The sequence below is a fragment of the Drosophila willistoni genome (genome assembly GCF_018902025.1).
Source record: "Drosophila willistoni isolate 14030-0811.24 chromosome XL unlocalized genomic scaffold, UCI_dwil_1.1 Seg141, whole genome shotgun sequence".
NCBI lineage: Eukaryota > Metazoa > Arthropoda > Insecta > Diptera > Drosophilidae > Drosophila > Drosophila willistoni.
In genome coordinates, this window is record NW_025814052.1 from 12575691 (window position 1) to 12597759 (window position 22069).

Here is a 22069-nt window from a genome sequence, read left to right on the forward strand (position 1 = left end):
ACGGTATTACTCCACGTTCCCTTCCATCATTTATCCCAACTGAATTGAAAAAGCTCCTCCTAGAAAATCAGTTGAAATCATTTTGGAGTCGATTCGATTAGATCCGATTCGATTTTCGAGGGTCATTTTGATCAAACATTTAAAAACCAGTGTGAATAGCGATCACTCTGTCCTCTGTTTTGGCCAATTTCCAACTAATTTAAAAAAGTTATTATTCAATTAAATTGTTACTTCGTATATGTTAAAATGATATTTGAAATAATTAATGCCAGTCCAAGAATTGGCCAAAATTATTCTTTCCGAAATTTCAATGCAAATTCAAAAACTTAAAAATAGAGACAAAAATTTTGTCAAAAACTCAAAAAAACCTAAACTAAATTAGAGCTTCATGAAATAGGAGTTTATTGGAATATTTTGTTCTTCATCGATATTTGTTGAGTTACTTGAAAATATAAATTATATTAACTTGATAATTTGCATGATTCCAATTCGAATTATATTTCGATTAAAAAGCATTAAAAAGAGATATTTCCTACTTTTGAAAATCTATTCAAATTTGGCAAAGTCAATAGAATTATTGGGAAAATGAATGAATTAACCTTTCAGTGATTGAAACTTTTGTTTTACAATTTTATTGTTCTCAAAGCGCGGAATAATAACTTGGGAATAATTTGAATTATTCCTAACAAAAACCTTTAAAAGAACTTCTCTTAAGCATTTTAACTGCTTATCTGTGTGATTAATTAATCTCTAGTTCACTTTTCTCACTTTATGCTAGAAAATCCCAAAGGAATCTATTGAAATTATTTAGAACTCTCAACTCTTTGATTTCTGTAATAATTATTCAAGTCAAAATATTTCTATGGCCGTCGGCAGTGGGAAAGTTGATTGAGACGTTGATTCTTGAGGCAACATCAATTGGCCCTGATGGTTAGAATTAGAGACCTCGATTTTAGGTTTTAGTATATCTTGAGATATCTCGACCATGACTAATTGTCATGTGGTTGAAGTGCAAATGTCCTTGAAAGTTGGTCAACACCTTGCCCAGCATACTAAATGATTTCCCATGTACGTTTTCTTTATCTTTATCTGTTCCTTTTTTTTTTGTTTTTTTGTCAAATGCCAAATGTCCTGCGGTTGGGTTAGAAAATTGAGTTAGCCATGCCAATTAATGTAACAATTGTTCAAGTCAGACTCAAAGTCTGAGATAGAGAGCTGAAACTCGGCAGGAATTAACTCCTCGTTAGGCGTATTAATTGATGGCAATTTGTACGCTTTTGGTTGGTTGACCTTCAATTTGCAGACCACCAAGTAGAGTGGAACCAAAAACCATATAACGATACATAATGTGGAAAACTAAGGAGAAAAACAACACTGTGGGCATTTTCCAACAGTTTAACAAGTTGAACAACATCCAAGGCGACAGTTTCTTCAATAAAATTAAGGACTCGATATAGAATTAAAAAATTAGTCGCTTTAAGTAATATATTCTCAATTAACCCTCGTGCCAACACTTGAGGTTAATATTCATTTACCTATTTAGTTGAGACGTCAATCAAAATTTTTGATATATTTCGTTTTACCCACTACACACATTTTCCCCCCCAGCTGCTGATATTGGGTTTTTCCTGCCTCTCCACTCCACTCCTATCGAATTAACCGCAAATATTCAAGTGAGTCAAAGAAATAGATAAGAATAAAAACAAAGGGGGGGGAGAAGAATTGAATGGAATTGAACAACTCGCTGAGAAGTCCGAGACACTCGATAGATAATGCCAATGGGTGATCAATATTAGTAGAGTGAGGTTTATCTCACCATCAAGTACGACTGAATTTGTCACTTATTTGGCTAGTTTCAAGTTGATAATTAAATTGTGGGATTTCTCACATTTTATTGCGGGTAATTTTTAGCTTAATGAAAGAGCTGATAAGCAAAAAAAAACAAATTTCCCATAACAAAAACATAAAACGGAACTCTTTAGTGTTTAGTGGACGGATCAGCGTTCTATATCCTTTTAAAATGCAATGTCGACGTTTTTCTGTAAAATTATTTGATGAATTTCTCAAAAATTTACTCAAATGATTTCCAAAGTTTCATAATGTTATTTTTGAAATGAATATTTCCTAGTTGAATCAAAGAATTAAGTCCTTTACAGCATATCCTGTCGAATGGAAAAACTAAACTTTGAATATATTTGGAAGCTGTAAGAAAATCATTTTGAACATTCACCCATTCGGCCCAACCCAAAAAGAAGCATAAAGTTGATTTTTTTTCTATAAATTTTCTTTTGTGTGTATTTGTTGTTTTTTGGTTTTTTTTGTCGCAATTTTTTGGTTTTTTCTTTTCTTTTTCTTTTTTTGTTTTTGGAAATTCGTTTGTGTTATTATTTTCTTTCGCGCTAAAACTTAACTCTAGACAAAAAATGTATCTTCTTTCGCTTAGATCTAGACAAAAAATACTTAAATACTATCAATACCTAAATTCGATTTACAAAAAAAAAAAAAAATTATAATAATAATAAAAATAATTGCAAATGGAAATGAATAATCGATGAAGTAAAATGATAAAAGGGTAAAGGATGAAAAAAAAAAAATTAAAAGTGAAATGTGTGTGTTTTGTTTGGTTTTTTTTTTCCTTTTTGTGTGTGTGGACAACCAGACATTGATGGTTTTCGCAAGGATCGATCGCAATGGCGATCAGGTGAAATCATCTGTGTGGCATTTGTGTGTGTGTGTGTGTGTGTGTGTGTGTGTGGGTGAGGGACGAAACTCAGCGCAGGATTTTATGAATCGAGCATAAAACATCAAGGGAGCCCGTTTAGCACCTAGATAGAGATATCTCCTCCGTTTGCCGGCCGGAGGCATCGTTTCTAGTTAAACTTATATGACTATATCACAATATTACTTTTCGCTCTGCGCCCAAAAAAAAAAAAAAAAAAAAAAATTTGAAGAAAATTCCATTTGAGTTTGTGTGGAGGGAGGGGTGTGTGGGGAAGGGTATCTAATAAGGCCTCCATACGGTCTTCTGCTGGACAGCGGCACTCTTGAGCTTGGTGGCCGCCGTCGTTAGGCTGGTGGTCTCTGGTGACGTTTGAAGGAGGCCAGCTGTGGGCGATGTCGATGTGGATTCATGGAGCAGGGGCTTCAGGGACGATGGAGCCTTCAAATCGCAACGCATACGCAACGGCATGGAGATTTGTTGGGTGGGCGAACTGCGTGTCGAATCGATGGACTTGTCCAGATCGTATTCCGATTTGACCACATCGATTTGCTCATCATCCGAATCGGCATCCGAGGCGGATTGCTCGTGTATGGAGCTTGTCTCAATCGATGTATTCAACTTGAGCAGGACTTGTTGATGGTGATGATGATGATGATGATGCGAATGCGAATGCGAATGATGATGCGGATGATGCGAATGATGCTGATGGTGTGGCAGTTGCGTCGGCGATGAGGACGAGGGACGCGATGAGACTGGACTCGTCTGCTGCTGGTGTTGCTGATGGAGAGCAGCCGCGGCGGCATTTCGCGCCCGCAGACCGGCAGCGGCGGCAAAATTGTATGGATGGAAGGCATGAGGCGTCGATTTCTGTTGCTGGGCCGAGGCAGCAGCAGCTGCTGCAGCAGCGGCGGCCACATGATTGAAGGGGAACTGTGGCATGGCCATGGCAGCAGCAGCGGCAGCGGCGGCAGTGGCGGGCACAGGAACGGCAGCGGCACCAGGCGGTGGCGATGGCATCATGCCACTGGACGCCGCCGGATGGTGGTGCTGAGGTTGCTGCGGTGTGCTGGCCAAAGCCGTGGCCGAGCCAGTTGCTGGTTGGTTGGATGGTGCTCCGGCTGGTGGTGGCGTCAGTTGCGATACATGATGATAGTCTGGTGGTGTTGGTGCTGCACCACCGCCTCCGCTTGGTGGCGGGGCACCACCGCCAGGCGATGTTTTCGCCAAAGCCGGATGATGGACAGCAGCAGCGGCTGCCTGATGGCGGAAGTAATCCGCATAGCCGTACGTCATGTAGGCTGCATCTAGCCAGGCGGGATTGAGCATGAAGGGATTAAAGGCTCCGGGATGTGGATAGCCATAGCCTAGAAAAAGCAAAACAAAACGAAGAATACGAATTAGTTTAAATCAATTTTTAACTTAAATTTTCAATTCAAATGGGTGGGTGGTTGGTTGGTGGGGGGAAAAACTAAAAACATAAATTGAAACTAAAAAACTCACTTTGCTTACTTCTTGGCTCCCGTGGCCCATCGACCGTGACCTTAATGGCCTTGCTGTAGCTGGCTATTTGCACCGGATATGTGGCAATTGTGATGGTCAGTGTGAAGGATTTGCCTCGTCCCGAACGTCCGACGAAGCGCAGATCATTGAATTTGGCCACTTGATTCTTCATTGTTGTCGTGCAGTTCCTCAACTCGCCGCAATAGTTCTCATCGTTGCCGCATTTAATGGACACGAGGGTGCCATCGGGCACATCGTCCAATGCAATCACCTTGAAGGCACCCGGCAGGGATTTATTTGAGCGCCAATGGTTGGGCAAGGCGCTGCACAGGATGGATGGTGAGCCCGTTTGGGCCAATTCTCCGTGATATTCTTGGAGCATCTCGTGTAGGCTGGCAAACATATCGGTCATTGAGCTGGGCATTTTGGCTGATGACGATGATGCGGACGATGATGAGGCGGATGATGATGATGTGGAGGAGGAGTTTGTGTTGTTGTTGTTGTTATTACTACTGTTGTTGTTGTTGCTATGACTGTTGTTGTTGTTGTTGTTGTTGTTGTTGTTGCTGCTGTTGTTAATATTATCCGGTGTTGAGCTACCCGTACTGCTGGCCGTTGTGGAGGCGGATGATACATTGGCTGCTGCCACAGCCGCTGCAGCTGCTGCAGCAGCCTGTAGAACCTGCGTATTGGCAACCGCTGCTGCTGCCGCTGCTGCTGCTGCTGTTGCTTGTGTTGTTGTTGCTGTTGTGGTATTGGTAACCACCATAGTGGGTCCGGCAGGCAAATGCATTTTTGCAACCGCTTAGACTATCCAATATTTCAATTATCGGTGTTATCGGTGTATAATCCTTCTTCGTCGTCACTTATCACTTTAATTCTTTGTTTTGCTTTTCTGGGGTTTTGTTGTGCGAGCTGGCAATGCCGTGCCACGCTTTGCACACACTTGTGGCAACACTTGCAAAAAATTCTACAATTTTGATAGATACATGTAGTGGTATTGGGTTTATGTTACACGGATTTTTCACGTCGCGCAAAATCTCGTTTTAATCAATGTGTGTTGTAATTGTATCTCGTTCTCGTTACTCGATATACTATTCGATGTGCGTGTATAAGTGTATGTATGGGTGTGTGTGTGTGTGAGTGTGTAGATGTAAATATATATATAGAGAGAGATGCGTTTCTGTACGCCGTTCTCGACACGTTAAAGTCGCTGAGTGAACTGATTCTCTGCTGCGATCGTTGCCAGTATTTAAAGTAGAATTGCCAACGTCGTCAACGTCAACGTCGTCGCTGTCGTCGCTAGGCCAGCGCGCGGTCGTCACAGGGGTCTTCTCTTCTCTCTCTCACTCACTCTGGCCTTCCTTCTCGCTCACTCGCATACTCGCTTGCCCGCTTGGTGCCCGCCCGCTCGTTCACTTACTCGCTCACTCGCACACATCCTGCCTTCGTTCGGTTGGCTCTTTTGGTTTTTATTTTATTATATGCTATGCTATGTGTTTTTTTTTTGCTTCTTTTCCTTTTTTTTTTTGTTTTGTTCTTCCTTCTTCAGCGTTGTTGCTGTTGTTGTTGCTTCCCTTGTTTTCGTACCTAAGGGTGCAGGTAGCAGGCAGCAACCACCATTGCCGCCACAACAACAACCACAGAGGCAGAGCCAGAACCAGAACCAGAACCCAGAGTTGGACGAAGGCAACGACGTCGGCGACGTCAGCAGCAGCAGCAGCAGCCACCGCCGCCGCCGCAGCAGCAGCAGCAACAGCAGAAAAATTTTCCCATTTTTCCCATTGCGGTATGTGTGAGGGAAGTCGATTGTGGCCAAAAGGGGCGCGCGGCCGCATAAAAAAATATACACTGAGCATAAAAAAACAAGGAAAAACTGAACAAAAAATTCAAACCAGAGAGCCAGCCGCGCTCTCTCTCTCTCTCTCTCTGTTTCTCTCCCCATCTCTCTTGCTCTTGCTTACTTTTATGCTCTTTCTCGCTTTCTCTTTCGCTCTCTCACTGGGAGCGCGCATTGGAAAGGAGCGCAGCAGAAAAAAATGAAAATGAAGACAAAACAAACCACTAAGAAAAATTCACTCCATCGAGCTATCTCTTTCTGGCCCACTAACCCCCGCAACGGGAGGTCGCAGCTCTGGAAAATTTGCTTTCTTTACGCACATCCAAAATGGGCATGGGCATGGGCATGGACAAAATTTTGTTGTTCCTTGTTCCTTGGGTTTTCAATGTGGCAAGCGCAACAGTTCCAATCGTGAGCGCGTGTTCCTAGGGAGCGGAACAACGGGCGGGCGACCAGGCAGCCATTTATCCATCTGAACGCATCCTTAGCACGGCAGGTAAGAATGTCCATCCAGTCCATAAACTGTCCCCATGAACTGTCAGTGGTCAGTGGCGTCCAACCGATAGGATATCATGAGGACTCAATTAGTAGCTCAGCACACAAGGATAACCAAAGACGATAAGTCCTTGAGAATGGCAAATTTAAGAATCCTACGATCGAACGAATGATAATTTAAGACTTCTGCCCACTGTCCAATTTTCTCCTGCCATGTTATCCTTGCGGAGCACCCCAAAAAAAACCAAAAAACACAAGTCAAAACGAGGCCAATCCGCACATAGACGATGGAGGCGAAAAATGCCTTGACAGGGCAACCACAATGAGGGGTAACAACTTGGCCACAGACATGAACTAAACGACAAGGACAACGACGACTACGACGATGGAGACGACGACGACGACGATGACGATGAATTCGTCGTGTCAATTGCTTAGCAAGGGGTTAGGTGGGGGGTGAGAGAAAGGAAAGGAAGGCAAGGCAAGGCATGGTGATGGACAGAGCCAACCAGAAAAAAGGCCGTGCGCGAGAACGCGCCTCACAGCAAGGGGCAAAGGAGGAGATAAGGTAACAGAATCAGAAGCAGAAGCCGCCGCTATAGGATATCATCAAGGAGCAGGGAGCTAAGATGGAAATATGGGAAAATACACGCACACTTTCCAATAAAAGCAGCCAAAACGCGCGCGCCCTCTTGCTGTGAGGGTGCCTTGGATGGATGGATGGATGGATGGATGGATGGATGGACTGGTACTGGGTCTGTTTGTTGTTATTCTTGTCGGTGTTGTCACAGGTTAGAGCGTTTTCCAATGAATCCCATACAAGAACGTACAACAAATTGCTCTCCGGCGGCTCGTACGCGCGGCGTATCCTGTCGCGTTTCTCGGCAATTGCGCGGCTCGGTTCGTTTCAGTTCAGTTCAGTTCGGTTCGGTTTGGTTCTCATTCAACGCCCGCTGATCCAGCCAGTACAGAAGCTATGCGTAGCACGCGAATACACACACACACACACGCACAACATGCACAATTTACCTGTTTATCCTGAGGAATATATATTTGAAAATGCAGCTGTACCAAGGACATGGAGATCGGCAGGCGGTAGCTCATTTTCATAGGCGAATATTTCTTTTTTTTATGACCGTTTTTCGTTATTTTTTTGTGACACTTACATTCCCCCAAATCGTATCCAGAATTTTTATTGATTTCAGGTAGTCCGTGCAGCACTTTCACTTAATCCTTTACTTATAAAAGTCAATCTCGGGGATTAACCAATACGCCCCGCCAAATATTTTGGGCGATTAGCCGCCTCTGGCCCGCAAAACGATCATAAAAACAGGTAGAAAATCCCATTTTGTTTTACCCACAATATATGTATGTACGAATATTTTTGTGTGTCCTAAATGTGGGTGAATACGCTTTTTGTCCACCCATCGCCAATCGCAAATATAAAGTTTTTGATTGCACTTTAATTGCAGCTAATAAAAATTTGGTAAATGCACAAGTTTTTACTACCTACCAACTGAAATGCTACCGATCTCTCTGTCTCTCGATCATTGGACGGTTAAGTCATTAAATGACTATATATATTCATGAATAGATGAGTTTAATACCCTCTTCGAAATTCTGATCTCAGAATTGCGCATTAAAAAAGTTAATCAAGAGATTTTTGATCCAACTAGAAGAGTTCTTTATCAACTTTTGTCAATGGAGACTAAAGATCCACTCGATCACTTTTACATATGTGTGTGTGTGTGTGCAAAGGCAAGGGGGAAAGGGGCGGAGGAACAGATTAGCCAACCGCCGATCAGCAACCACACAAAACGCACGAGCCAATGAACGAACAAGACCAACGAACGACAGATCGACCGAACGATCGATTGATCGGACACAAGGGCAATGATGGGGGATGAAATGATGTTGTTGTTGTATTTGTGGCACGTATACACACACACATATAAATAGAATTGTGGTTAGCCAAGCGTGCACTGATCGTGTCTCTCTCTCTCTCTCTCTCTCTCTCTCTCTGTGTGTGTAGCTCCGCCTTCTTCTTGAGGAAAGAAGCAGACAACTTTCTACAGTTTTCTTTATGTTTGGGTGGGGGAGGGGGGCAGCAATTCCAGTTTGAAAATGGGAAATAATAATGCGCTCAGGGGAAATGCAACCACAGGCAACTGCCACGAAGAAGACCTTTGAGTAAGTGAATTGTGGTTTGTTGTTTTGGTTGGCGCTGCCAGCTGCCATCTACGTCGACGCCAACGCCGACGCCAACGCCAACGCCAACGTTGACGCAACAGCAGGATCTCCTCTTTCCCGTTTCCCTGGCTCTCACACTCCCATTCTCTCTGTCTATCTCTCATCTCTCTCACTGAGTGAAAAAATATGCTCACCACTTCCAATGGAATATTGTTTGAGTTTTTTTTTTTTTGTTTGTATTTCTTTTCCTTGGTTTTATTATTGTTTGGGGGTTGGTGTGGTGTGGTGAGTTTTCATTTTCCTTTTTTTCTGTTTTCACGCTGGTGACACTCCCACAATATTGTGTGACTGTGTGTGTGTGTGCCCAACCCCCTTTCTCTCACTCCCACACCACTTTACTCACTCCTCTTAGCCAGCAGATGGCCGACCACGCTCTCCTCTGGCTCTCCCCTACATTTGGATTTTTCGAGTATGTCAATTCTTATATTTATGCTCGTGCCATTTTTTATCCTCTTCTTTCGTCGGTCGTTGGTCGGTCTTTTCTACTTCTTTTTTTCCCGTATTGTTGCTGGAAGTTGTTTATAGAGTGTTTCTCAGGTGTTTTACGATCGCATGGCAAGAGCCATTCCCATGGAGGGGAAAGGGCGTATGGTTGGGGAGGGGGCAGGCAGCTGCTGAAATCCTTAATGATTGTTTCGAACCACTGAAACTAATGTATGCCTTTCCTATACACGAAGAGAAAATACAAAACAGAAAAATCAACACAACAAAATAAAAAGACACATTTTCCATTTTACAATTTTTGATTTATGGCAATGAAAATTCTACAAATTTGTTTGTTTTTGTTATTGCTGTTTATTGACTTCCAAAATGATCGATCGCATCAAGAAATGATCACATTGTTGGGAAAATATATTGAACAAATTTATTAATAACTAAGCTGAACTAAATTATTGTCCAAAAATGATCTGAAAAACTATGATGAATATTTCAAAGGAAGAATCAAGACTAATTATAAAATATAAAGTATGCTAAATATTTTGAAAAACCGTTGAAAAAACTATCGGAAATTTGGGTATTTTAAAATATTTACATTGGTTTCTTCTTAGACAAAATGAATATCCTCCAAAGGTAACAAATGAAATGATTGTAATTTTGAAATAAATTTCTTAAAAGGTTTTAATTCAAAAATATATTTTTTTGTTAAGTTATACAAATTTCCGTTTTGCAAATTCTTTTATAATAAAATATATGATATAATAAAAAGTCTCAACTTGTATCAATTTTCTACCCAATTTTTCAATAATCTTAGATAATGTAATTCGGAAATGATCTCACTAGAAATAAATTGAAAAAGGAAACCTGAAATATAAGCAATTTGTACCAATCTACGACAACTTTTTTGGCATTAACTGCAAGATACAGATACAAAATGTGTCTAAAACACAAAGAGTAGGAGATTCCTTGTCCAAAAAAAAAACAAGCTCTTGAAAAAACATGCAAGAGATAATGTGGAAAAAGATTAAAGCTGAAAATCCGTTAAGCCCGCCCTGGCAATGCGCCCTTAATGCGATTGCCCTTCGACAAGAGCAACAAACAGTAAACAGAATCTAAGAATTGATAAACTGACAGAGACCGGGAAACAGGAACCAGGAACCAGTTTCATGATGCACACACACCAACACACACACACACACACACACACACGCAAACCGCTCAAATATCAAATTTCATATAATTTATTCGCCATTTTTGAACTACCGAAATAAAATGCATTACAAAATGGAAAATTTCTTTATGATGTCAAAACTGATATGCCTTAATTCTGTGAATGTTCGTGAGAGTGTGTGTGTGTGTGTGTGTAGGGGAGCCTGTAGGGGAAAATGAAAAGAAAAACGACTAGAAGTAAATTTTGGTGGGGCAAGCAAATGTGGGTGGCATATGGAATGCATTTTTGATGGAGAACCGAATTTTGCCATTTTTTTTTTTTGTTTTTTCCGTTTAGCTTACCTTTTCTCTTCATTGCTTGTTTGCTCTTGCAGTAAGTCAACAAGGAGCAGCGGCGTCCCAGGACCCAAATGGGGTCCTGCGAATGAAATGCGAAAAATCTATCAAATGATTGGACAAATATTCTGCTTTTCATTATCTTATAAAGACATATTATGTATAAATTATTGTTAAATACTTTTTATCATTAAGAAATTTGTAAGTAAATTTCCTTAAAATAAACAAACTAAGAAACTACAAGTCAATGAAAATTAAATGCCTTTAAATATCGAATATATGAAAAATTTGATTACGAAAATCTAATTTTGAAAAATTAATCGAAAAAGAGTAAGCAAAAAAACAAAGTTCAAAATAACAGAGCCAACTGAGTTTTTTCTGAATAAAACTTTTACAAAATTATAATTTTTTACAGCTTTTTTTAAGATTCGATTTTATTGAAATAATTTTGGAATTTTTTGGAATAAGGTAAGATTATCTATGATATCAAACCCCCTTTGTGAGCCACTGGGTGGTTCCTCCTATACGCTTTTTTTTTTGTTTAACCAGCACCATGACAACTCTTTTGGTTTTTGTTGTTGCTCTGGTCTGAACAAAAAAAAGAAATCACTTTTTTACGCTCACATCTCCTCACATGGCCTGGAAATCAGAGAGAGAGAGAGAGAGAGAGAGAGAGCGAGAGACTCTTGGAAATTTTTACATTTTGTTGCAAAATGGAACCACCCCATTTTCAACTGTAGGTGAAGTGGTGAAAGGAAAGGAGTGATGGATGGAGGGGGGGGCTAGAGAAGTCTAGAGAAATGGTTGATAATGGGTTGGTGGCTTGGTGGCTTGGTGTGGCGGGGGGTGGTATGGCGGGGGGAGGCTAACAACAGTGTGTTGTTAGAGGGTTGCGGCAGCTGCGGCCACACGACGCTGCCACAAAACTAGTTTTGGCTTTGGTGTATGTGGATGGTTGGTCGTTCGGTCGGTTGGTTTGGTTTGGTTTGGTTTGGTTTGGAGGGTTACCAACATTCGAGAGCGACTCGAGAAGGGCTTTCTGGGAGGGTTGGGATGGGCTTAGCGGGTTAGCGGGGAAACAGACCAAAATTTCCACCCACTTTTTGCTGGTTAAGTTTCTTAGAAGGTTGTTGTTGTATTTTTTTTTTGTTGTTTTTTTTGTTAAGGGTTGCAAATCAAAACGCGGTTTGTCGGTTTGTATTTTTGGCCAAAGAAAGGGAACGAGCATATCGATGAATGAGTTGAACAGAGAAAGCAAGCAGGCAGGCAAAATGAGTGAGAGAGTTGAAGAGTGACAGGGTGAAAGCGAGAGAGAGAAGGAGAGAGAGAGAGAGAGAGAGCGAACACGTGAGAGAGAAAACGAAGGGAGGAGCTGGGGCCTCCGTTCAAGAGTTTTTCAACGCCATTATTGACACTTGGCATCTCTCGTTATCCCCCCCCCCCTTGCCGCTCGTCTCCTCCGCACCGCTCACCACAAACCACCTCACCACGAATTGCCTGCCTGGAAGTTGTCAACTCATATGCATAATTGCCCAGTACTTTCTCTCTCTCTCACTTGCTCTCTCGCTCTGTCTCATTTGATTTCTTTTTTTTATCATTTTTGTTACGGTTTTCTGTGTGGGTGGCAGATATTCTGGTGAGGGGGAAGGCAGTAAGGGGGGGTAGGGCATTCGGTCGTTCGTTCGTTTGTACTGTCGGTCGGTCCGTCGGTCGGTTAGTCTGTGTTGTTCTTGTTGTTGTTGTTGTTGTTTGTGTGCATTTTAGTTTGAGATTTTCGTGGCATTTTTGTGGCCTTTTGTCTGGTTAACCGTGGTTGGTTATTGGTCAACACGGAGGCCAACACACACACACACACACACACACACACATACGCACATACGCTCGTTAAAGTTTGTCAACGTTGTCAACCGCTAAAAAAATATTGACTTGGCCCAAGCCAAAATGCTTAATTCTCTTTTAGCCAATTTAAATGGTCGACAATTTAATCATCATTTAATAAGTATAAATATTTGAAAATTATTTTCAATCGTTTTAAACACTTCATTACAATTAAGTTAATAACTTTCTTCAAATTTTAGATAACAGTAATAAATTAAAGTAATAAACACTTTGAATTTTATGATCTACATATATCAAAAAGGAAAATTCATTCATTCATTTATTCATTAATACTTATTGATATTTACATTTGATATGTGTGAGTATAATTCTAAGGGTTAAGAGTTCACGCTGCATTGGCATTTTCTACTTAAATATATAATAATTTGCTAGACATTGATGCTTAACGATAATACATATATTATGAGATAAGTTGTGGAGATAATTTATTAAAAAAACCCCTTGAATATACATTTAGATAAAACTTACGACTAAAACTAGAAATTATGCTAGGATATTTATATGAGGATACGTTGAATACAAACATCTATTTTCAAAATTATTGAGGAGACGTTCGAGTCTCACCGCCACTAGTTCAACATGTTTTAGGATCAAAGATATTGACCAAAATTTTAAATATGAGATATCACTTAGATAATGTGTAATATATAGGGTGTTGTATATTGAAATGCTGTATAGAATATAAAAATTTAATTTTATTGAGTGTATACATATATGAGCATCTCAAGATAAAATTTGACGTACGATTTTCCATTGTAGTTTATACTAAGTTTAATTATGGATAAAACATTTTTAATAAGTAACTAAACAATATTTACATGTAAATAATTGTTTGTGGAAAAAACAGTTGAAATCATATTGTATTGAATAAGTATTGATCAATTTATTGATAATTCTGGAGCATAAAAAACTGTTGAAAAACATAAATGTACGAAATCTCAAATCGATTTTCCTCTGTTTTTGAGCGAATCTGTCGATAACGTCTTCCACCGTGATATCAATATCTCTGTTAATACTCATTAGAGCAGACCAAAACTCAGACCTTTGATGACACAGATTTTTATATTCTCTATGGAAACTTATTTACCCCAAAACCCCAAAATCTTGTGAAGAATATTGCCTGAGTTTTTTCGCTATTTACTTGTATTTTCCATTTATGAAAAAAGGAAAAATGGAAGCTGGAAGCAACTTAGCTGGAACTTAAAACATATATTAACACTTGCATTTGTAATTTTTGAATTCAACTTAGTGCGATAAAGAATCTGATGATGAAAGTTCAATATGATCTTGCATAAAAATAATGTTTATCATGAACATATCTCTTAATCCCTTGGATATTAGGGATAAAAAAAGTATCTAAATTAAATGACGAAATCTCAATGCCAAGAAAATAATAATTGACATGCAAAAAATTGCATTTTTTTATGCAATTTCGTGGGCTTTTCCTTCAAAAGAAAATTAGTTTATTCCTTGTGCTCGTCGTTCATCGTTCGTTTTTTGTTCTTTTCGAAACCGCAAAAAAGAAAACCGAATAAACAATGAATATCTGGAACCCGCAAAGGACTACCCAAGGGACTAATAAAAATGTTGATCCAGTTTTTTGACCAATTTTTAGTGCAGTTTTTTCGTCTTCTTTTTTGTTCTATTTTTTTGTTTTTCTTTCTTTGCTTCTTTTTTAGACCAAAAAGCGTCGCAACAATGGCTAATTCCCAATAAATGGCTCAAGGAATCTATGGAAATTTGAAGGAAAACAAAAAAAAAAAAAAACAACAGCGAAATCTGTTGTAAAAAAAATCATAAAAATTATTTAGATCTAGATCAGAGGCTGCTGGTCATAAATCTTTTGACCTACAAATTGGTCTACATAGAAAAAAACAAGAAAAAAAAAAACAACATTGCAAATGCACACAGTGAAAACGTAATAGAAAATTCCTGGAACACTGTAAACTGTGACAAGGACTTGCATAATAATTTGCATTTTTTTTCGTTCTTTTTTCATTCAAGGCGCGAAACAAACAAAAAATTGCCCTAAAAATTACCTAAGAGATTGTAAAAATAGCACAAACAAATGAGGATGCTTATGTAATGCACACACACACACACACACACACACAGGATCGACCCATGGCATTTTAAGGAGACGAAGACTCTGAGGATTCTTTTTTTTGTGGCCTAATAAAAATACAACGAGGCAATTTGTCGAAATTCTCTAAAAAGAGAGCAAATTTGAAAAATTTCAAACTAATTTAGGCGGGTGGTGGTTTATGATCCTACGATGGAGTACCTCTAGGTCCTCGAAATTTCCCTGCCCTGCCCTGGCCAGTCCCTAAGCCGAACCTGAAACTGGGGCAAAATATTGTAAACTAGTCATAGATACATATATTTTTTGCTATGGAAGGAGTCCTTGTTTTTGTTTTTTTTGGTATTTACCCATAAGTTCTTGGCCACCTGCCGTTTATTTGCAATATGTCAAAGTTTTTGATTCAATTTTCAACCCTTCCTCATGCTAATTTGCTGAGTCTATTTTATTATCTTTACCATGGACCAATCTCTGCTTTCCGCTTCTGAGTTTTCTTAATTAAATGTAATATATTTTTAGCTTGGAGAACAAAGTTGGAACAAATGAAGAGCAAATCAGCGGCAAAGGCAGATCAAGTTAAAGAGACAGCCAACTAACTGATTTCAGAAAGATTAAGTTAAGACAAGAACAAAATGTAAGTGAAATGACAAATGGGCTAACTGAAAATGGTCAGTAGTGGCAGAATTTTTAGAAATTTGTTAATTGTGGAAGGGAATTTTTGTCAATATCATCATTCTAATGAATGAAATCGGGTTATTGAGCAGGATAATTGGCCAGTATCAGAGGTAAAAAAAGGAATTGTTGCATCATTCCATCAAGTTTAAAAATGCTTTGATTTACCTAAATAAATCGTATTATAATCCATAAAAGAGCCTACTAAAATTTCATGGAAAATCTTTGAAAATCTATAACAAAATAAATTATCAAAATTATTCTCTTGCCTGTTGGTATCGATATGATATGATATGATATGATATGAGAAAATTATATATATATACCTATGTACATTTTGTTTTGTTAGATTTCCCAATTGTTGGTAATAAATTTGATTAGGCCAAATTGAATGAAGTCCCCCCCCCCCTTTCCGAAAATATTATGCCAACATATTAGTACAAGGAAATGGAAGGCATTTGGCCACTAACCCTTTTCCCATATGTCATGCCAGGAAAATAAATTGCAAATCATTTTTAACATTCGTGGGCGGTGTGGGGGGTAGTAGGGGGGTAGTAGGGGGCATGGCCAGGTTAGAGACTCCGAATGCATTCGTCAAGCTCCAACTCAACTCGAACCTCAGACAATGGTTGAGGCAAATATTATGCCTCATGTCTAAGGATGATTATATGAAAGGGGCTGGAAAGGGAATGGGGAAGGACTAAGGGCATGGAGAAGTGTTTTCATATTGTAAGGATGTGTTTCGTGTTGTTTATTTTACCACCCTTTGTGCTGGTTCTCCTGGTTTCCTTCATTCATTCGTTTTTTGGTTTTTGTTTAGTGGAAAAATAATCCTTTCCGGCTGCAAGTGCTCAACTTGAATGTTGTGTGTGTGTGTGTGTGTGTGTTTGCTGACATTTTCGCGTTTGGCTTTGTCAGCAATGTCCTTGCTGCTGTCATTTGTTTGCATTTCCACAAAAGGTGATTGCGATTGCGATTGCGAATTCCGTTGACGTTTTTATGGCGCATTCAGTGTAAAACGTTAAAACACACAGACATAGACACAGAGAGGGAAGGAGTGGCGGGAGGAATAGGAAGCCCTTTTTGGGCTAAACAAGGGTTAACACACGCCGCCTCTCGCGCGCCCTTTTCCCATGCATTTCTCAAACTCAACTCGACTCAACTCGACACTCCAAGGCAGCAAAGAAGTAAGAATAAAAGGACAGCGCACAACGGCCAGAAAGGAAGAAAGGATTCGCTCAAGCATGACAAGCTACAACACCCGCGTCTTCTTTTCTTTTCTTTCGTGTTTTTTTTTTGCAAATTTTTATGGTTTGTTTAACAAAACGCAACGTTATATAAGCAAACAAGGAGGAAACGCTTGACAGAAATATACAAAAAACAAGAAAAATAAAAGGCAAATAAAACGGCAAACATAAAAAAAAAGAAAAACCCCTGCAAAAAGTCAAATGATAGAAGAGTTGCATTTACTTCCATACAAATATCCCTTTTCTTTTTTCTTTGCTTGTAGTTTTTATCCTTGTTTCCTTGGAAAATGACTTTCATATGCGTCCTTGACTTGAGAGAAATGCGGCTTGATAGCCTTGACTTTACTTTTTTATTTGATTTTCCTTCAATGGAAAACTATGTGATTAAAGTAACAATCCGAGACTTGCTTAGCATGGAAATGGAGGAGTCTCAGGAAACCTCAGCTCAGAATTTTGAATTTGAGCCAAAGCCAAATTAAGTAATTGAGCCAAACTTCTTTTTATTCCCATCTAAGCCTTGTATCTAGAACTCGAAGAGTCCTTCAGAAGTATTGAAATGTTTATCCATCTGATCTATAGAGATTTCAAGTGGTTTATTAGGATGGGGCCAGGAAAATGCAGATTTAATCAATATTGCTGGTCAATTTGGTTTTCCTTTTTTTGGTTTTGGGTTTTCGGTGTGTCTGTGTTTTTTTTTTTGTTTTTTTGTTCTCTTTTTGCCATTTAATTTTGTGATTAAGTTTTATTAAATGTTGCCACTCTGTTTCTATGGCTCACATCCTCTCGCATTGGCAAAATCAGGCAAAATCCTCGTAATACCCAACGAAACCCAAAAACGTGCGGACGAGTGTCAAATTAATTAAAATGTCAGCAAAATATGTTCAATTGTTGCTGTTGTTGTTGTTATTGTTGTTGTTTGGATGGTCATGGAGATGGATGGATGGATGAGCGGATGAACGGATGAATGTGCCACCTCATCGCCTCAGAGCCTGTCAAACTTCATTGACAATATTGGCAGGCAGACAGAAAGACAGACAGACATACACATCGGACTGTACTGGACAGAACAGGACAGGACAGGCAAGGCCAGGCCTAGGCCAAGCCGGGACATGGACACGGACATGGACAGGAAGAGCGCCCTAAGCAGCACCAGTAGCAGCAGCAGCAGCAGCAGCCGGACAAAGGACACATCAGATCGACCCCTGTCCGAAATGAGAGGAGACCCGTTTGATTTGTCATATTTTCAATTTTGCAATTCGCACGGTTGCCCCTGATTGTCTGCCTCTCTCTCTCTCTATCTATCTATCGTATGCCTGCTGGTAGTATCCTGCATCCTCTGTCATCCCCCGTCAATAGTTTCGACCTCTTCTCCCCCCCCACCTCCGTCACTCCATCACCATCATTCCATCATCATGTTTGTGTTGGCCGTTAATGTGCATTTGACGTTTGCGAAATGAGAATCTGGGCAAATGATTTGGATTTATGGCAAATTTGTCGAGCGATTTGTGCAGATTTACATGAAGTGCCAAAGCCAAGTGGCCACTTGAGAATGCCTACCAATCCTGGCGAGACGATAATGATGTGAATGATGACGATGATGGGATGACTTGAAGGCGTTAAGAAGTCTCTTAACAGTTCACAGCAAAACGCAATTTGGATTGTGTTGATAGAAACAAATAAAGGTTCATTTGACTAATTGTAAGATTTGCCCAAAAAAGTTGAGCCATAAAAAAACACCAAATGATTAAAGACAAAACGCGTTAACCAAAGATTGGTAATAATTGCAACGAATACAAAAAACATGATCGATAAATATGCTCGAAATAATATGCAAAATTCTCAGGACGATACTCTGCATCTTGTGTATATCATGGGATGGATGGATGGATGGATGAGTACCTGAGATCATTCGCTTGTTCTTCTTGCCCTTCTAATTTCGTTTTAATCCTTTCCTTAACCATGCACCATGCACACGAAACGCTAACAATTTTCATGCCCACTAATCCGGCCGAGTTTTACGGGTGCGGCGGGCGGCTTTAGTTTCTGTGCCGAAAGCGTAGCGAGAAACAATGGCATCATCTATAAAATGACAATTGCAAACAACAATGACGACAATCGCGGCAAGGACAAACAGTAGTAGTGCAGCAATGCGCGGCATTTTATTTGCCTGAGGTTCAGTTCATTTCATTTCGGTTCGTTTCGGTTCGGTTCCTTTAACCGGTAAACGGCGGCAGCAGCCCTTTCACTCCTTTTATCCCAGTCACTGCGGTGCAGTGCACTCCTTTTTGTCGGCCCTCTATTTATAATTAGTTGCAGGCAATTAAGGCAGCTCCCGCGGTTGCTCACAAGGACAACGGCACGCACGTCTTTTGGTCCTTCAGTCTTGGCCAGTTTAAACGTTCTGCCGTCCTATCGTCCTCTCGTTGTGGGCGTCAACGCCCTTTTTGCGCCTGCGCATCCGTGTGCATTTGCAATTTGTTTATTTTGAAAACAAGCGACACCCCTTTCACTTCGATCGTCTTAATCTGATCTAGTTGCATCTCTCTCTGGCCCATCTAAATAGGATTCAGTCCCTTAATCCTTTGACTTTTCGCCTGTGACTTCGCGAAAATTTTTACTCCGTGTTTTGTGTCTGTGTGTGTGTGTGACTTTCCGGAAAGTGTGGCTTACTTTGGTTCCGCTCACCAAAGTTGGTAATTAACATTTGCGCCTAAGCCCAGTTGCCTTGGACATGAGCAAGATCAGGCCCAGAATCCAGTTCCAACTTCAGGTCCCAAGTCCAAAGGCCACCGCCTGTGTGCTTATGTGGGCGTTGGCAATGTCTTTCCCTTGAAACCCAGGGGCGAAATAGCTGAGTGGGCGCGACTAGGGCGAAAGGGTTTAGTTTTAATTAGCTGACTTTGGACGCGCCTTGATCCTTGATTTTCACTTTTCCAACCCGAATGATGCAAAACACACACACACACACAGACACTAACAAAAACACACAAACTAAACTTGATAAATATTAAAATTTTACATATTCAAAGGAAATCTGAATGGAAATTCAAATGAATTAACAAAAAGTTGTAACACATTAAAGACATTTTCTACTTTAATTGTGTGAAATTTTCAACCACTGTGCAACACTCTCCACACACACACACACATACCCACACACACACCTTACTTCACACAGAAATCGTGAGTGTTGTCACAAATTGAAATTAATTATGCGGGGCGTTAAGTAAGAAAACTTGAAACTTTGTTAAATTATGCAAGACAGAAGGCTCAAGGACTCCTGCCTAGTTACATAGATCCTGCCTTAAAAAAAGGGATGCTGTGTGTGAAATTTTTGGCAATTTTTCTGGATTCTGGTGTAAAAGGCTTGAGCGACAAATTCTCATCATTAATGCAAGACCAAAAAAAAAAAGAAAAACCGAAAAGAATAAAAGGAAATTAAAGCATTGGGCTTTGTTTTTTATTTTTGGATGTCTCGCCTCGTCGAAAGTTTTGTTGTGGCGAAAGGATTCCAAGGACCAAGGTGCAACCACATTAAGAACCCAAATCGCTCATAAAACGCCCTTTTGCAATTGCGAGACATTTTTTTATTTCTGGTCAATAATCAATTTTGAGCTAAACCGTTTCACTCGGCGTTTAATAACGCCAATTTATTTGCCCATATCCTGGACTTTAGGTTGGATCGAATGGAGGAAAAAAAAGGGTTGAACGTCATGTGAATCCTGGGATTTAGCTTCGGGTTACACGTGGCCCCTGCCACCCGAAATGCCAGCAATTTATCTGTTTGATTTTTAGATATACCCATACAAACAAACACACACACACACACACACACACACAGACATTAGTCAACTCTATAGATGTATGAATATTCTGATATATATCAGAACTAAACTGATTTATTTATTGTTTCATATAATTTCATTTCCATTTCATGGGAACGACTAGCGTCTGCGACGAGGTTTAGCGTTTAGATCACGCTTAAAATTCTGTATGATATTTATTTTTGGCAAATTTATATTTAGCCCAGATGGTGGCAAATTCGAATTTACCCCAGATGATGATGATGAGACTAAAACAGGAATATGCACTTCATCCGGATTGACATCATCCATGTTACTTGGACTAGCCTCGCGATTGGGTTTAACTGGAGTCACCGGCTTGGATTTCTCCTTGAATGGAGTTGAGCCTGTTTTCTTTGCATCGTTGGGCTTATCGTTCTTGGTTGATTTGGATTTCGTTGATTTCTCATCGCCAGCATTCGGTCCCGACTCCTTGGACTTAGTCTTCTTCGAGTTGGGTGACGATGATGACTTCGACTTGGCAGATTTGCTGGCACTTTGTTTGCCTTTCGGTTTGTTAGCCGGTGCTGAGTAGGGCAGAATATCGTCTATTTGTATTTTGGCCCTCTTATCGAGTGGGGCCAGGGCCATTTCCAATGCCGAGGCTGTGGCTGCTGACAATCTTGAACGATTTGCGGCTGCTAGGGCTGCAGCGCGAGAAAGTGGTGCTGCTGGTGGTGGGGGTGGTGGTGCTGGAGCTGGTGCTGGTGGGGGTGGTGGTGCCGCCGTTGATGGTGGTTGTGGTTCAGAGGCCGGTGCGGGTGCCGGAACAGGTGTTGGAATCGATGGCGGAGCCGGTGGTGGTGGTGGTGGTGAATTTACTTTGCCCTTATTTGGACTCTCCAGTTTGGATTTCTTGGGTGAAGTTGGCATCTCACTGGATATCTTTCTTGCTTTATCCACTCCAAAGTCGCTGTCATAGTCGCTGCCCGAAGACGAGTCTAATCCCTCCGGTAGGCCCATTACTGAGGCTCTGTGTAAGCCAAACTCATCATCATCGTCATCGCCTTCATAGCCTTCCGGGAACATTTTAAGCAACCCACTGGGATCTATATCGTCATCGGATCCTGGTGTATCTATTGACGAGAGGTCGGGTCGAGGCGCAACTTGGCAATGTCGCCACGATGGCAAGTACAATTCATTCTCCATGAATGGCACCAATATAGGCATACTATTCACACAAGCTCTTGTCCGATTGATAGCCATCAAGGCATCAGACTCATCAATCGACTTACTACTCTTTCCTTTTTGAGACATGATGAAATGCTTCAATTCGGTTTTATAATGCTCACTGTGATCGGCAATTAACTTGGCATTCACTAACAAATCACGGGTCTTGGCTAAGCGATGAGTCGACAAAATTTATTGGCAAGTCTTTTCTTTTTTTTTTCACACAAAAAAAATTCTTTCACTTACTATAACAAAAATCCAACGTTAAGCTATAAACTTCTTCATCGACTGGCATTCCATTCGATTCCTCCGAAATTATATTTTTAATGAATTCTAAATCTTTCTCACTATCGACTTTCCAGCTAAGTTCTTCTAACTTTTCTTCCAATCCATCTGCCATAATCAAAA

The 22069-nt window shown here is 40.3% G+C and overlaps 2 protein-coding genes across 3 annotated transcripts; both read right to left on the reverse strand.

Moving 5' to 3' along the window:
- Positions 1 to 2519: 2519 nt before the first annotated feature.
- Positions 2520 to 5453, reverse strand: LOC6641265 (segmentation protein Runt). 2 transcript variants are annotated; one of them, XM_047011249.1, is made up of 2 exons: positions 4232 to 5453; positions 2520 to 4086 (listed from the first exon to the last, which is right to left on the reverse strand). In XM_047011249.1, the coding sequence occupies exons 1-2, from the start codon at positions 5013 to 5015 to the stop codon at positions 3002 to 3004; spliced, it is 1869 nt and encodes a 622-aa protein (XP_046867205.1). In that variant the 5' UTR covers positions 5016 to 5453; the 3' UTR covers positions 2520 to 3001. The 2 variants fall into 2 exon arrangements, with proteins under 2 accessions (XP_046867205.1, XP_046867204.1); XM_047011248.1 differs by having other exon boundaries at positions 4223 to 5453.
- A 15059-nt stretch (positions 5454 to 20512) lies between these two features.
- On the reverse strand, positions 20513 to 22069 carry LOC6641266 (protein enabled homolog). The gene is made up of 2 exons (XM_023175322.2): positions 21908 to 22069; positions 20513 to 21831 (listed from the first exon to the last, which is right to left on the reverse strand). The coding sequence occupies exons 1-2, from the start codon at positions 22059 to 22061 to the stop codon at positions 20594 to 20596; spliced, it is 1392 nt and encodes a 463-aa protein (XP_023031090.2). The 5' UTR covers positions 22062 to 22069; the 3' UTR covers positions 20513 to 20593.

Excerpts from the sequence above, each read along its gene's own strand:
- LOC6641265 (XM_047011248.1), bottom strand. The coding sequence starts at position 5,015 with ATGCATTTGCCTGCCGGACCCACTATGGTGGTTACCAATACCACAACA. Across the intron at positions 4,087-4,222 it reads GGAGCCAAGAAGTAAGCAAA|GCTATGGCTATCCACATCCC; the intron begins GTGAGTTTTTTA and ends TGCTTTTTCTAG.
- LOC6641266 (XM_023175322.2), bottom strand. The coding sequence starts at position 22,061 with ATGGCAGATGGATTGGAAGAAAAGTTAGAAGAACTTAGCTGGAAAGTC. Across the intron at positions 21,832-21,907 it reads AACGTTGGATTTTTGTTATA|CCAAGACCCGTGATTTGTTA; the intron begins GTAAGTGAAAGA and ends CTCATCGCTTAG.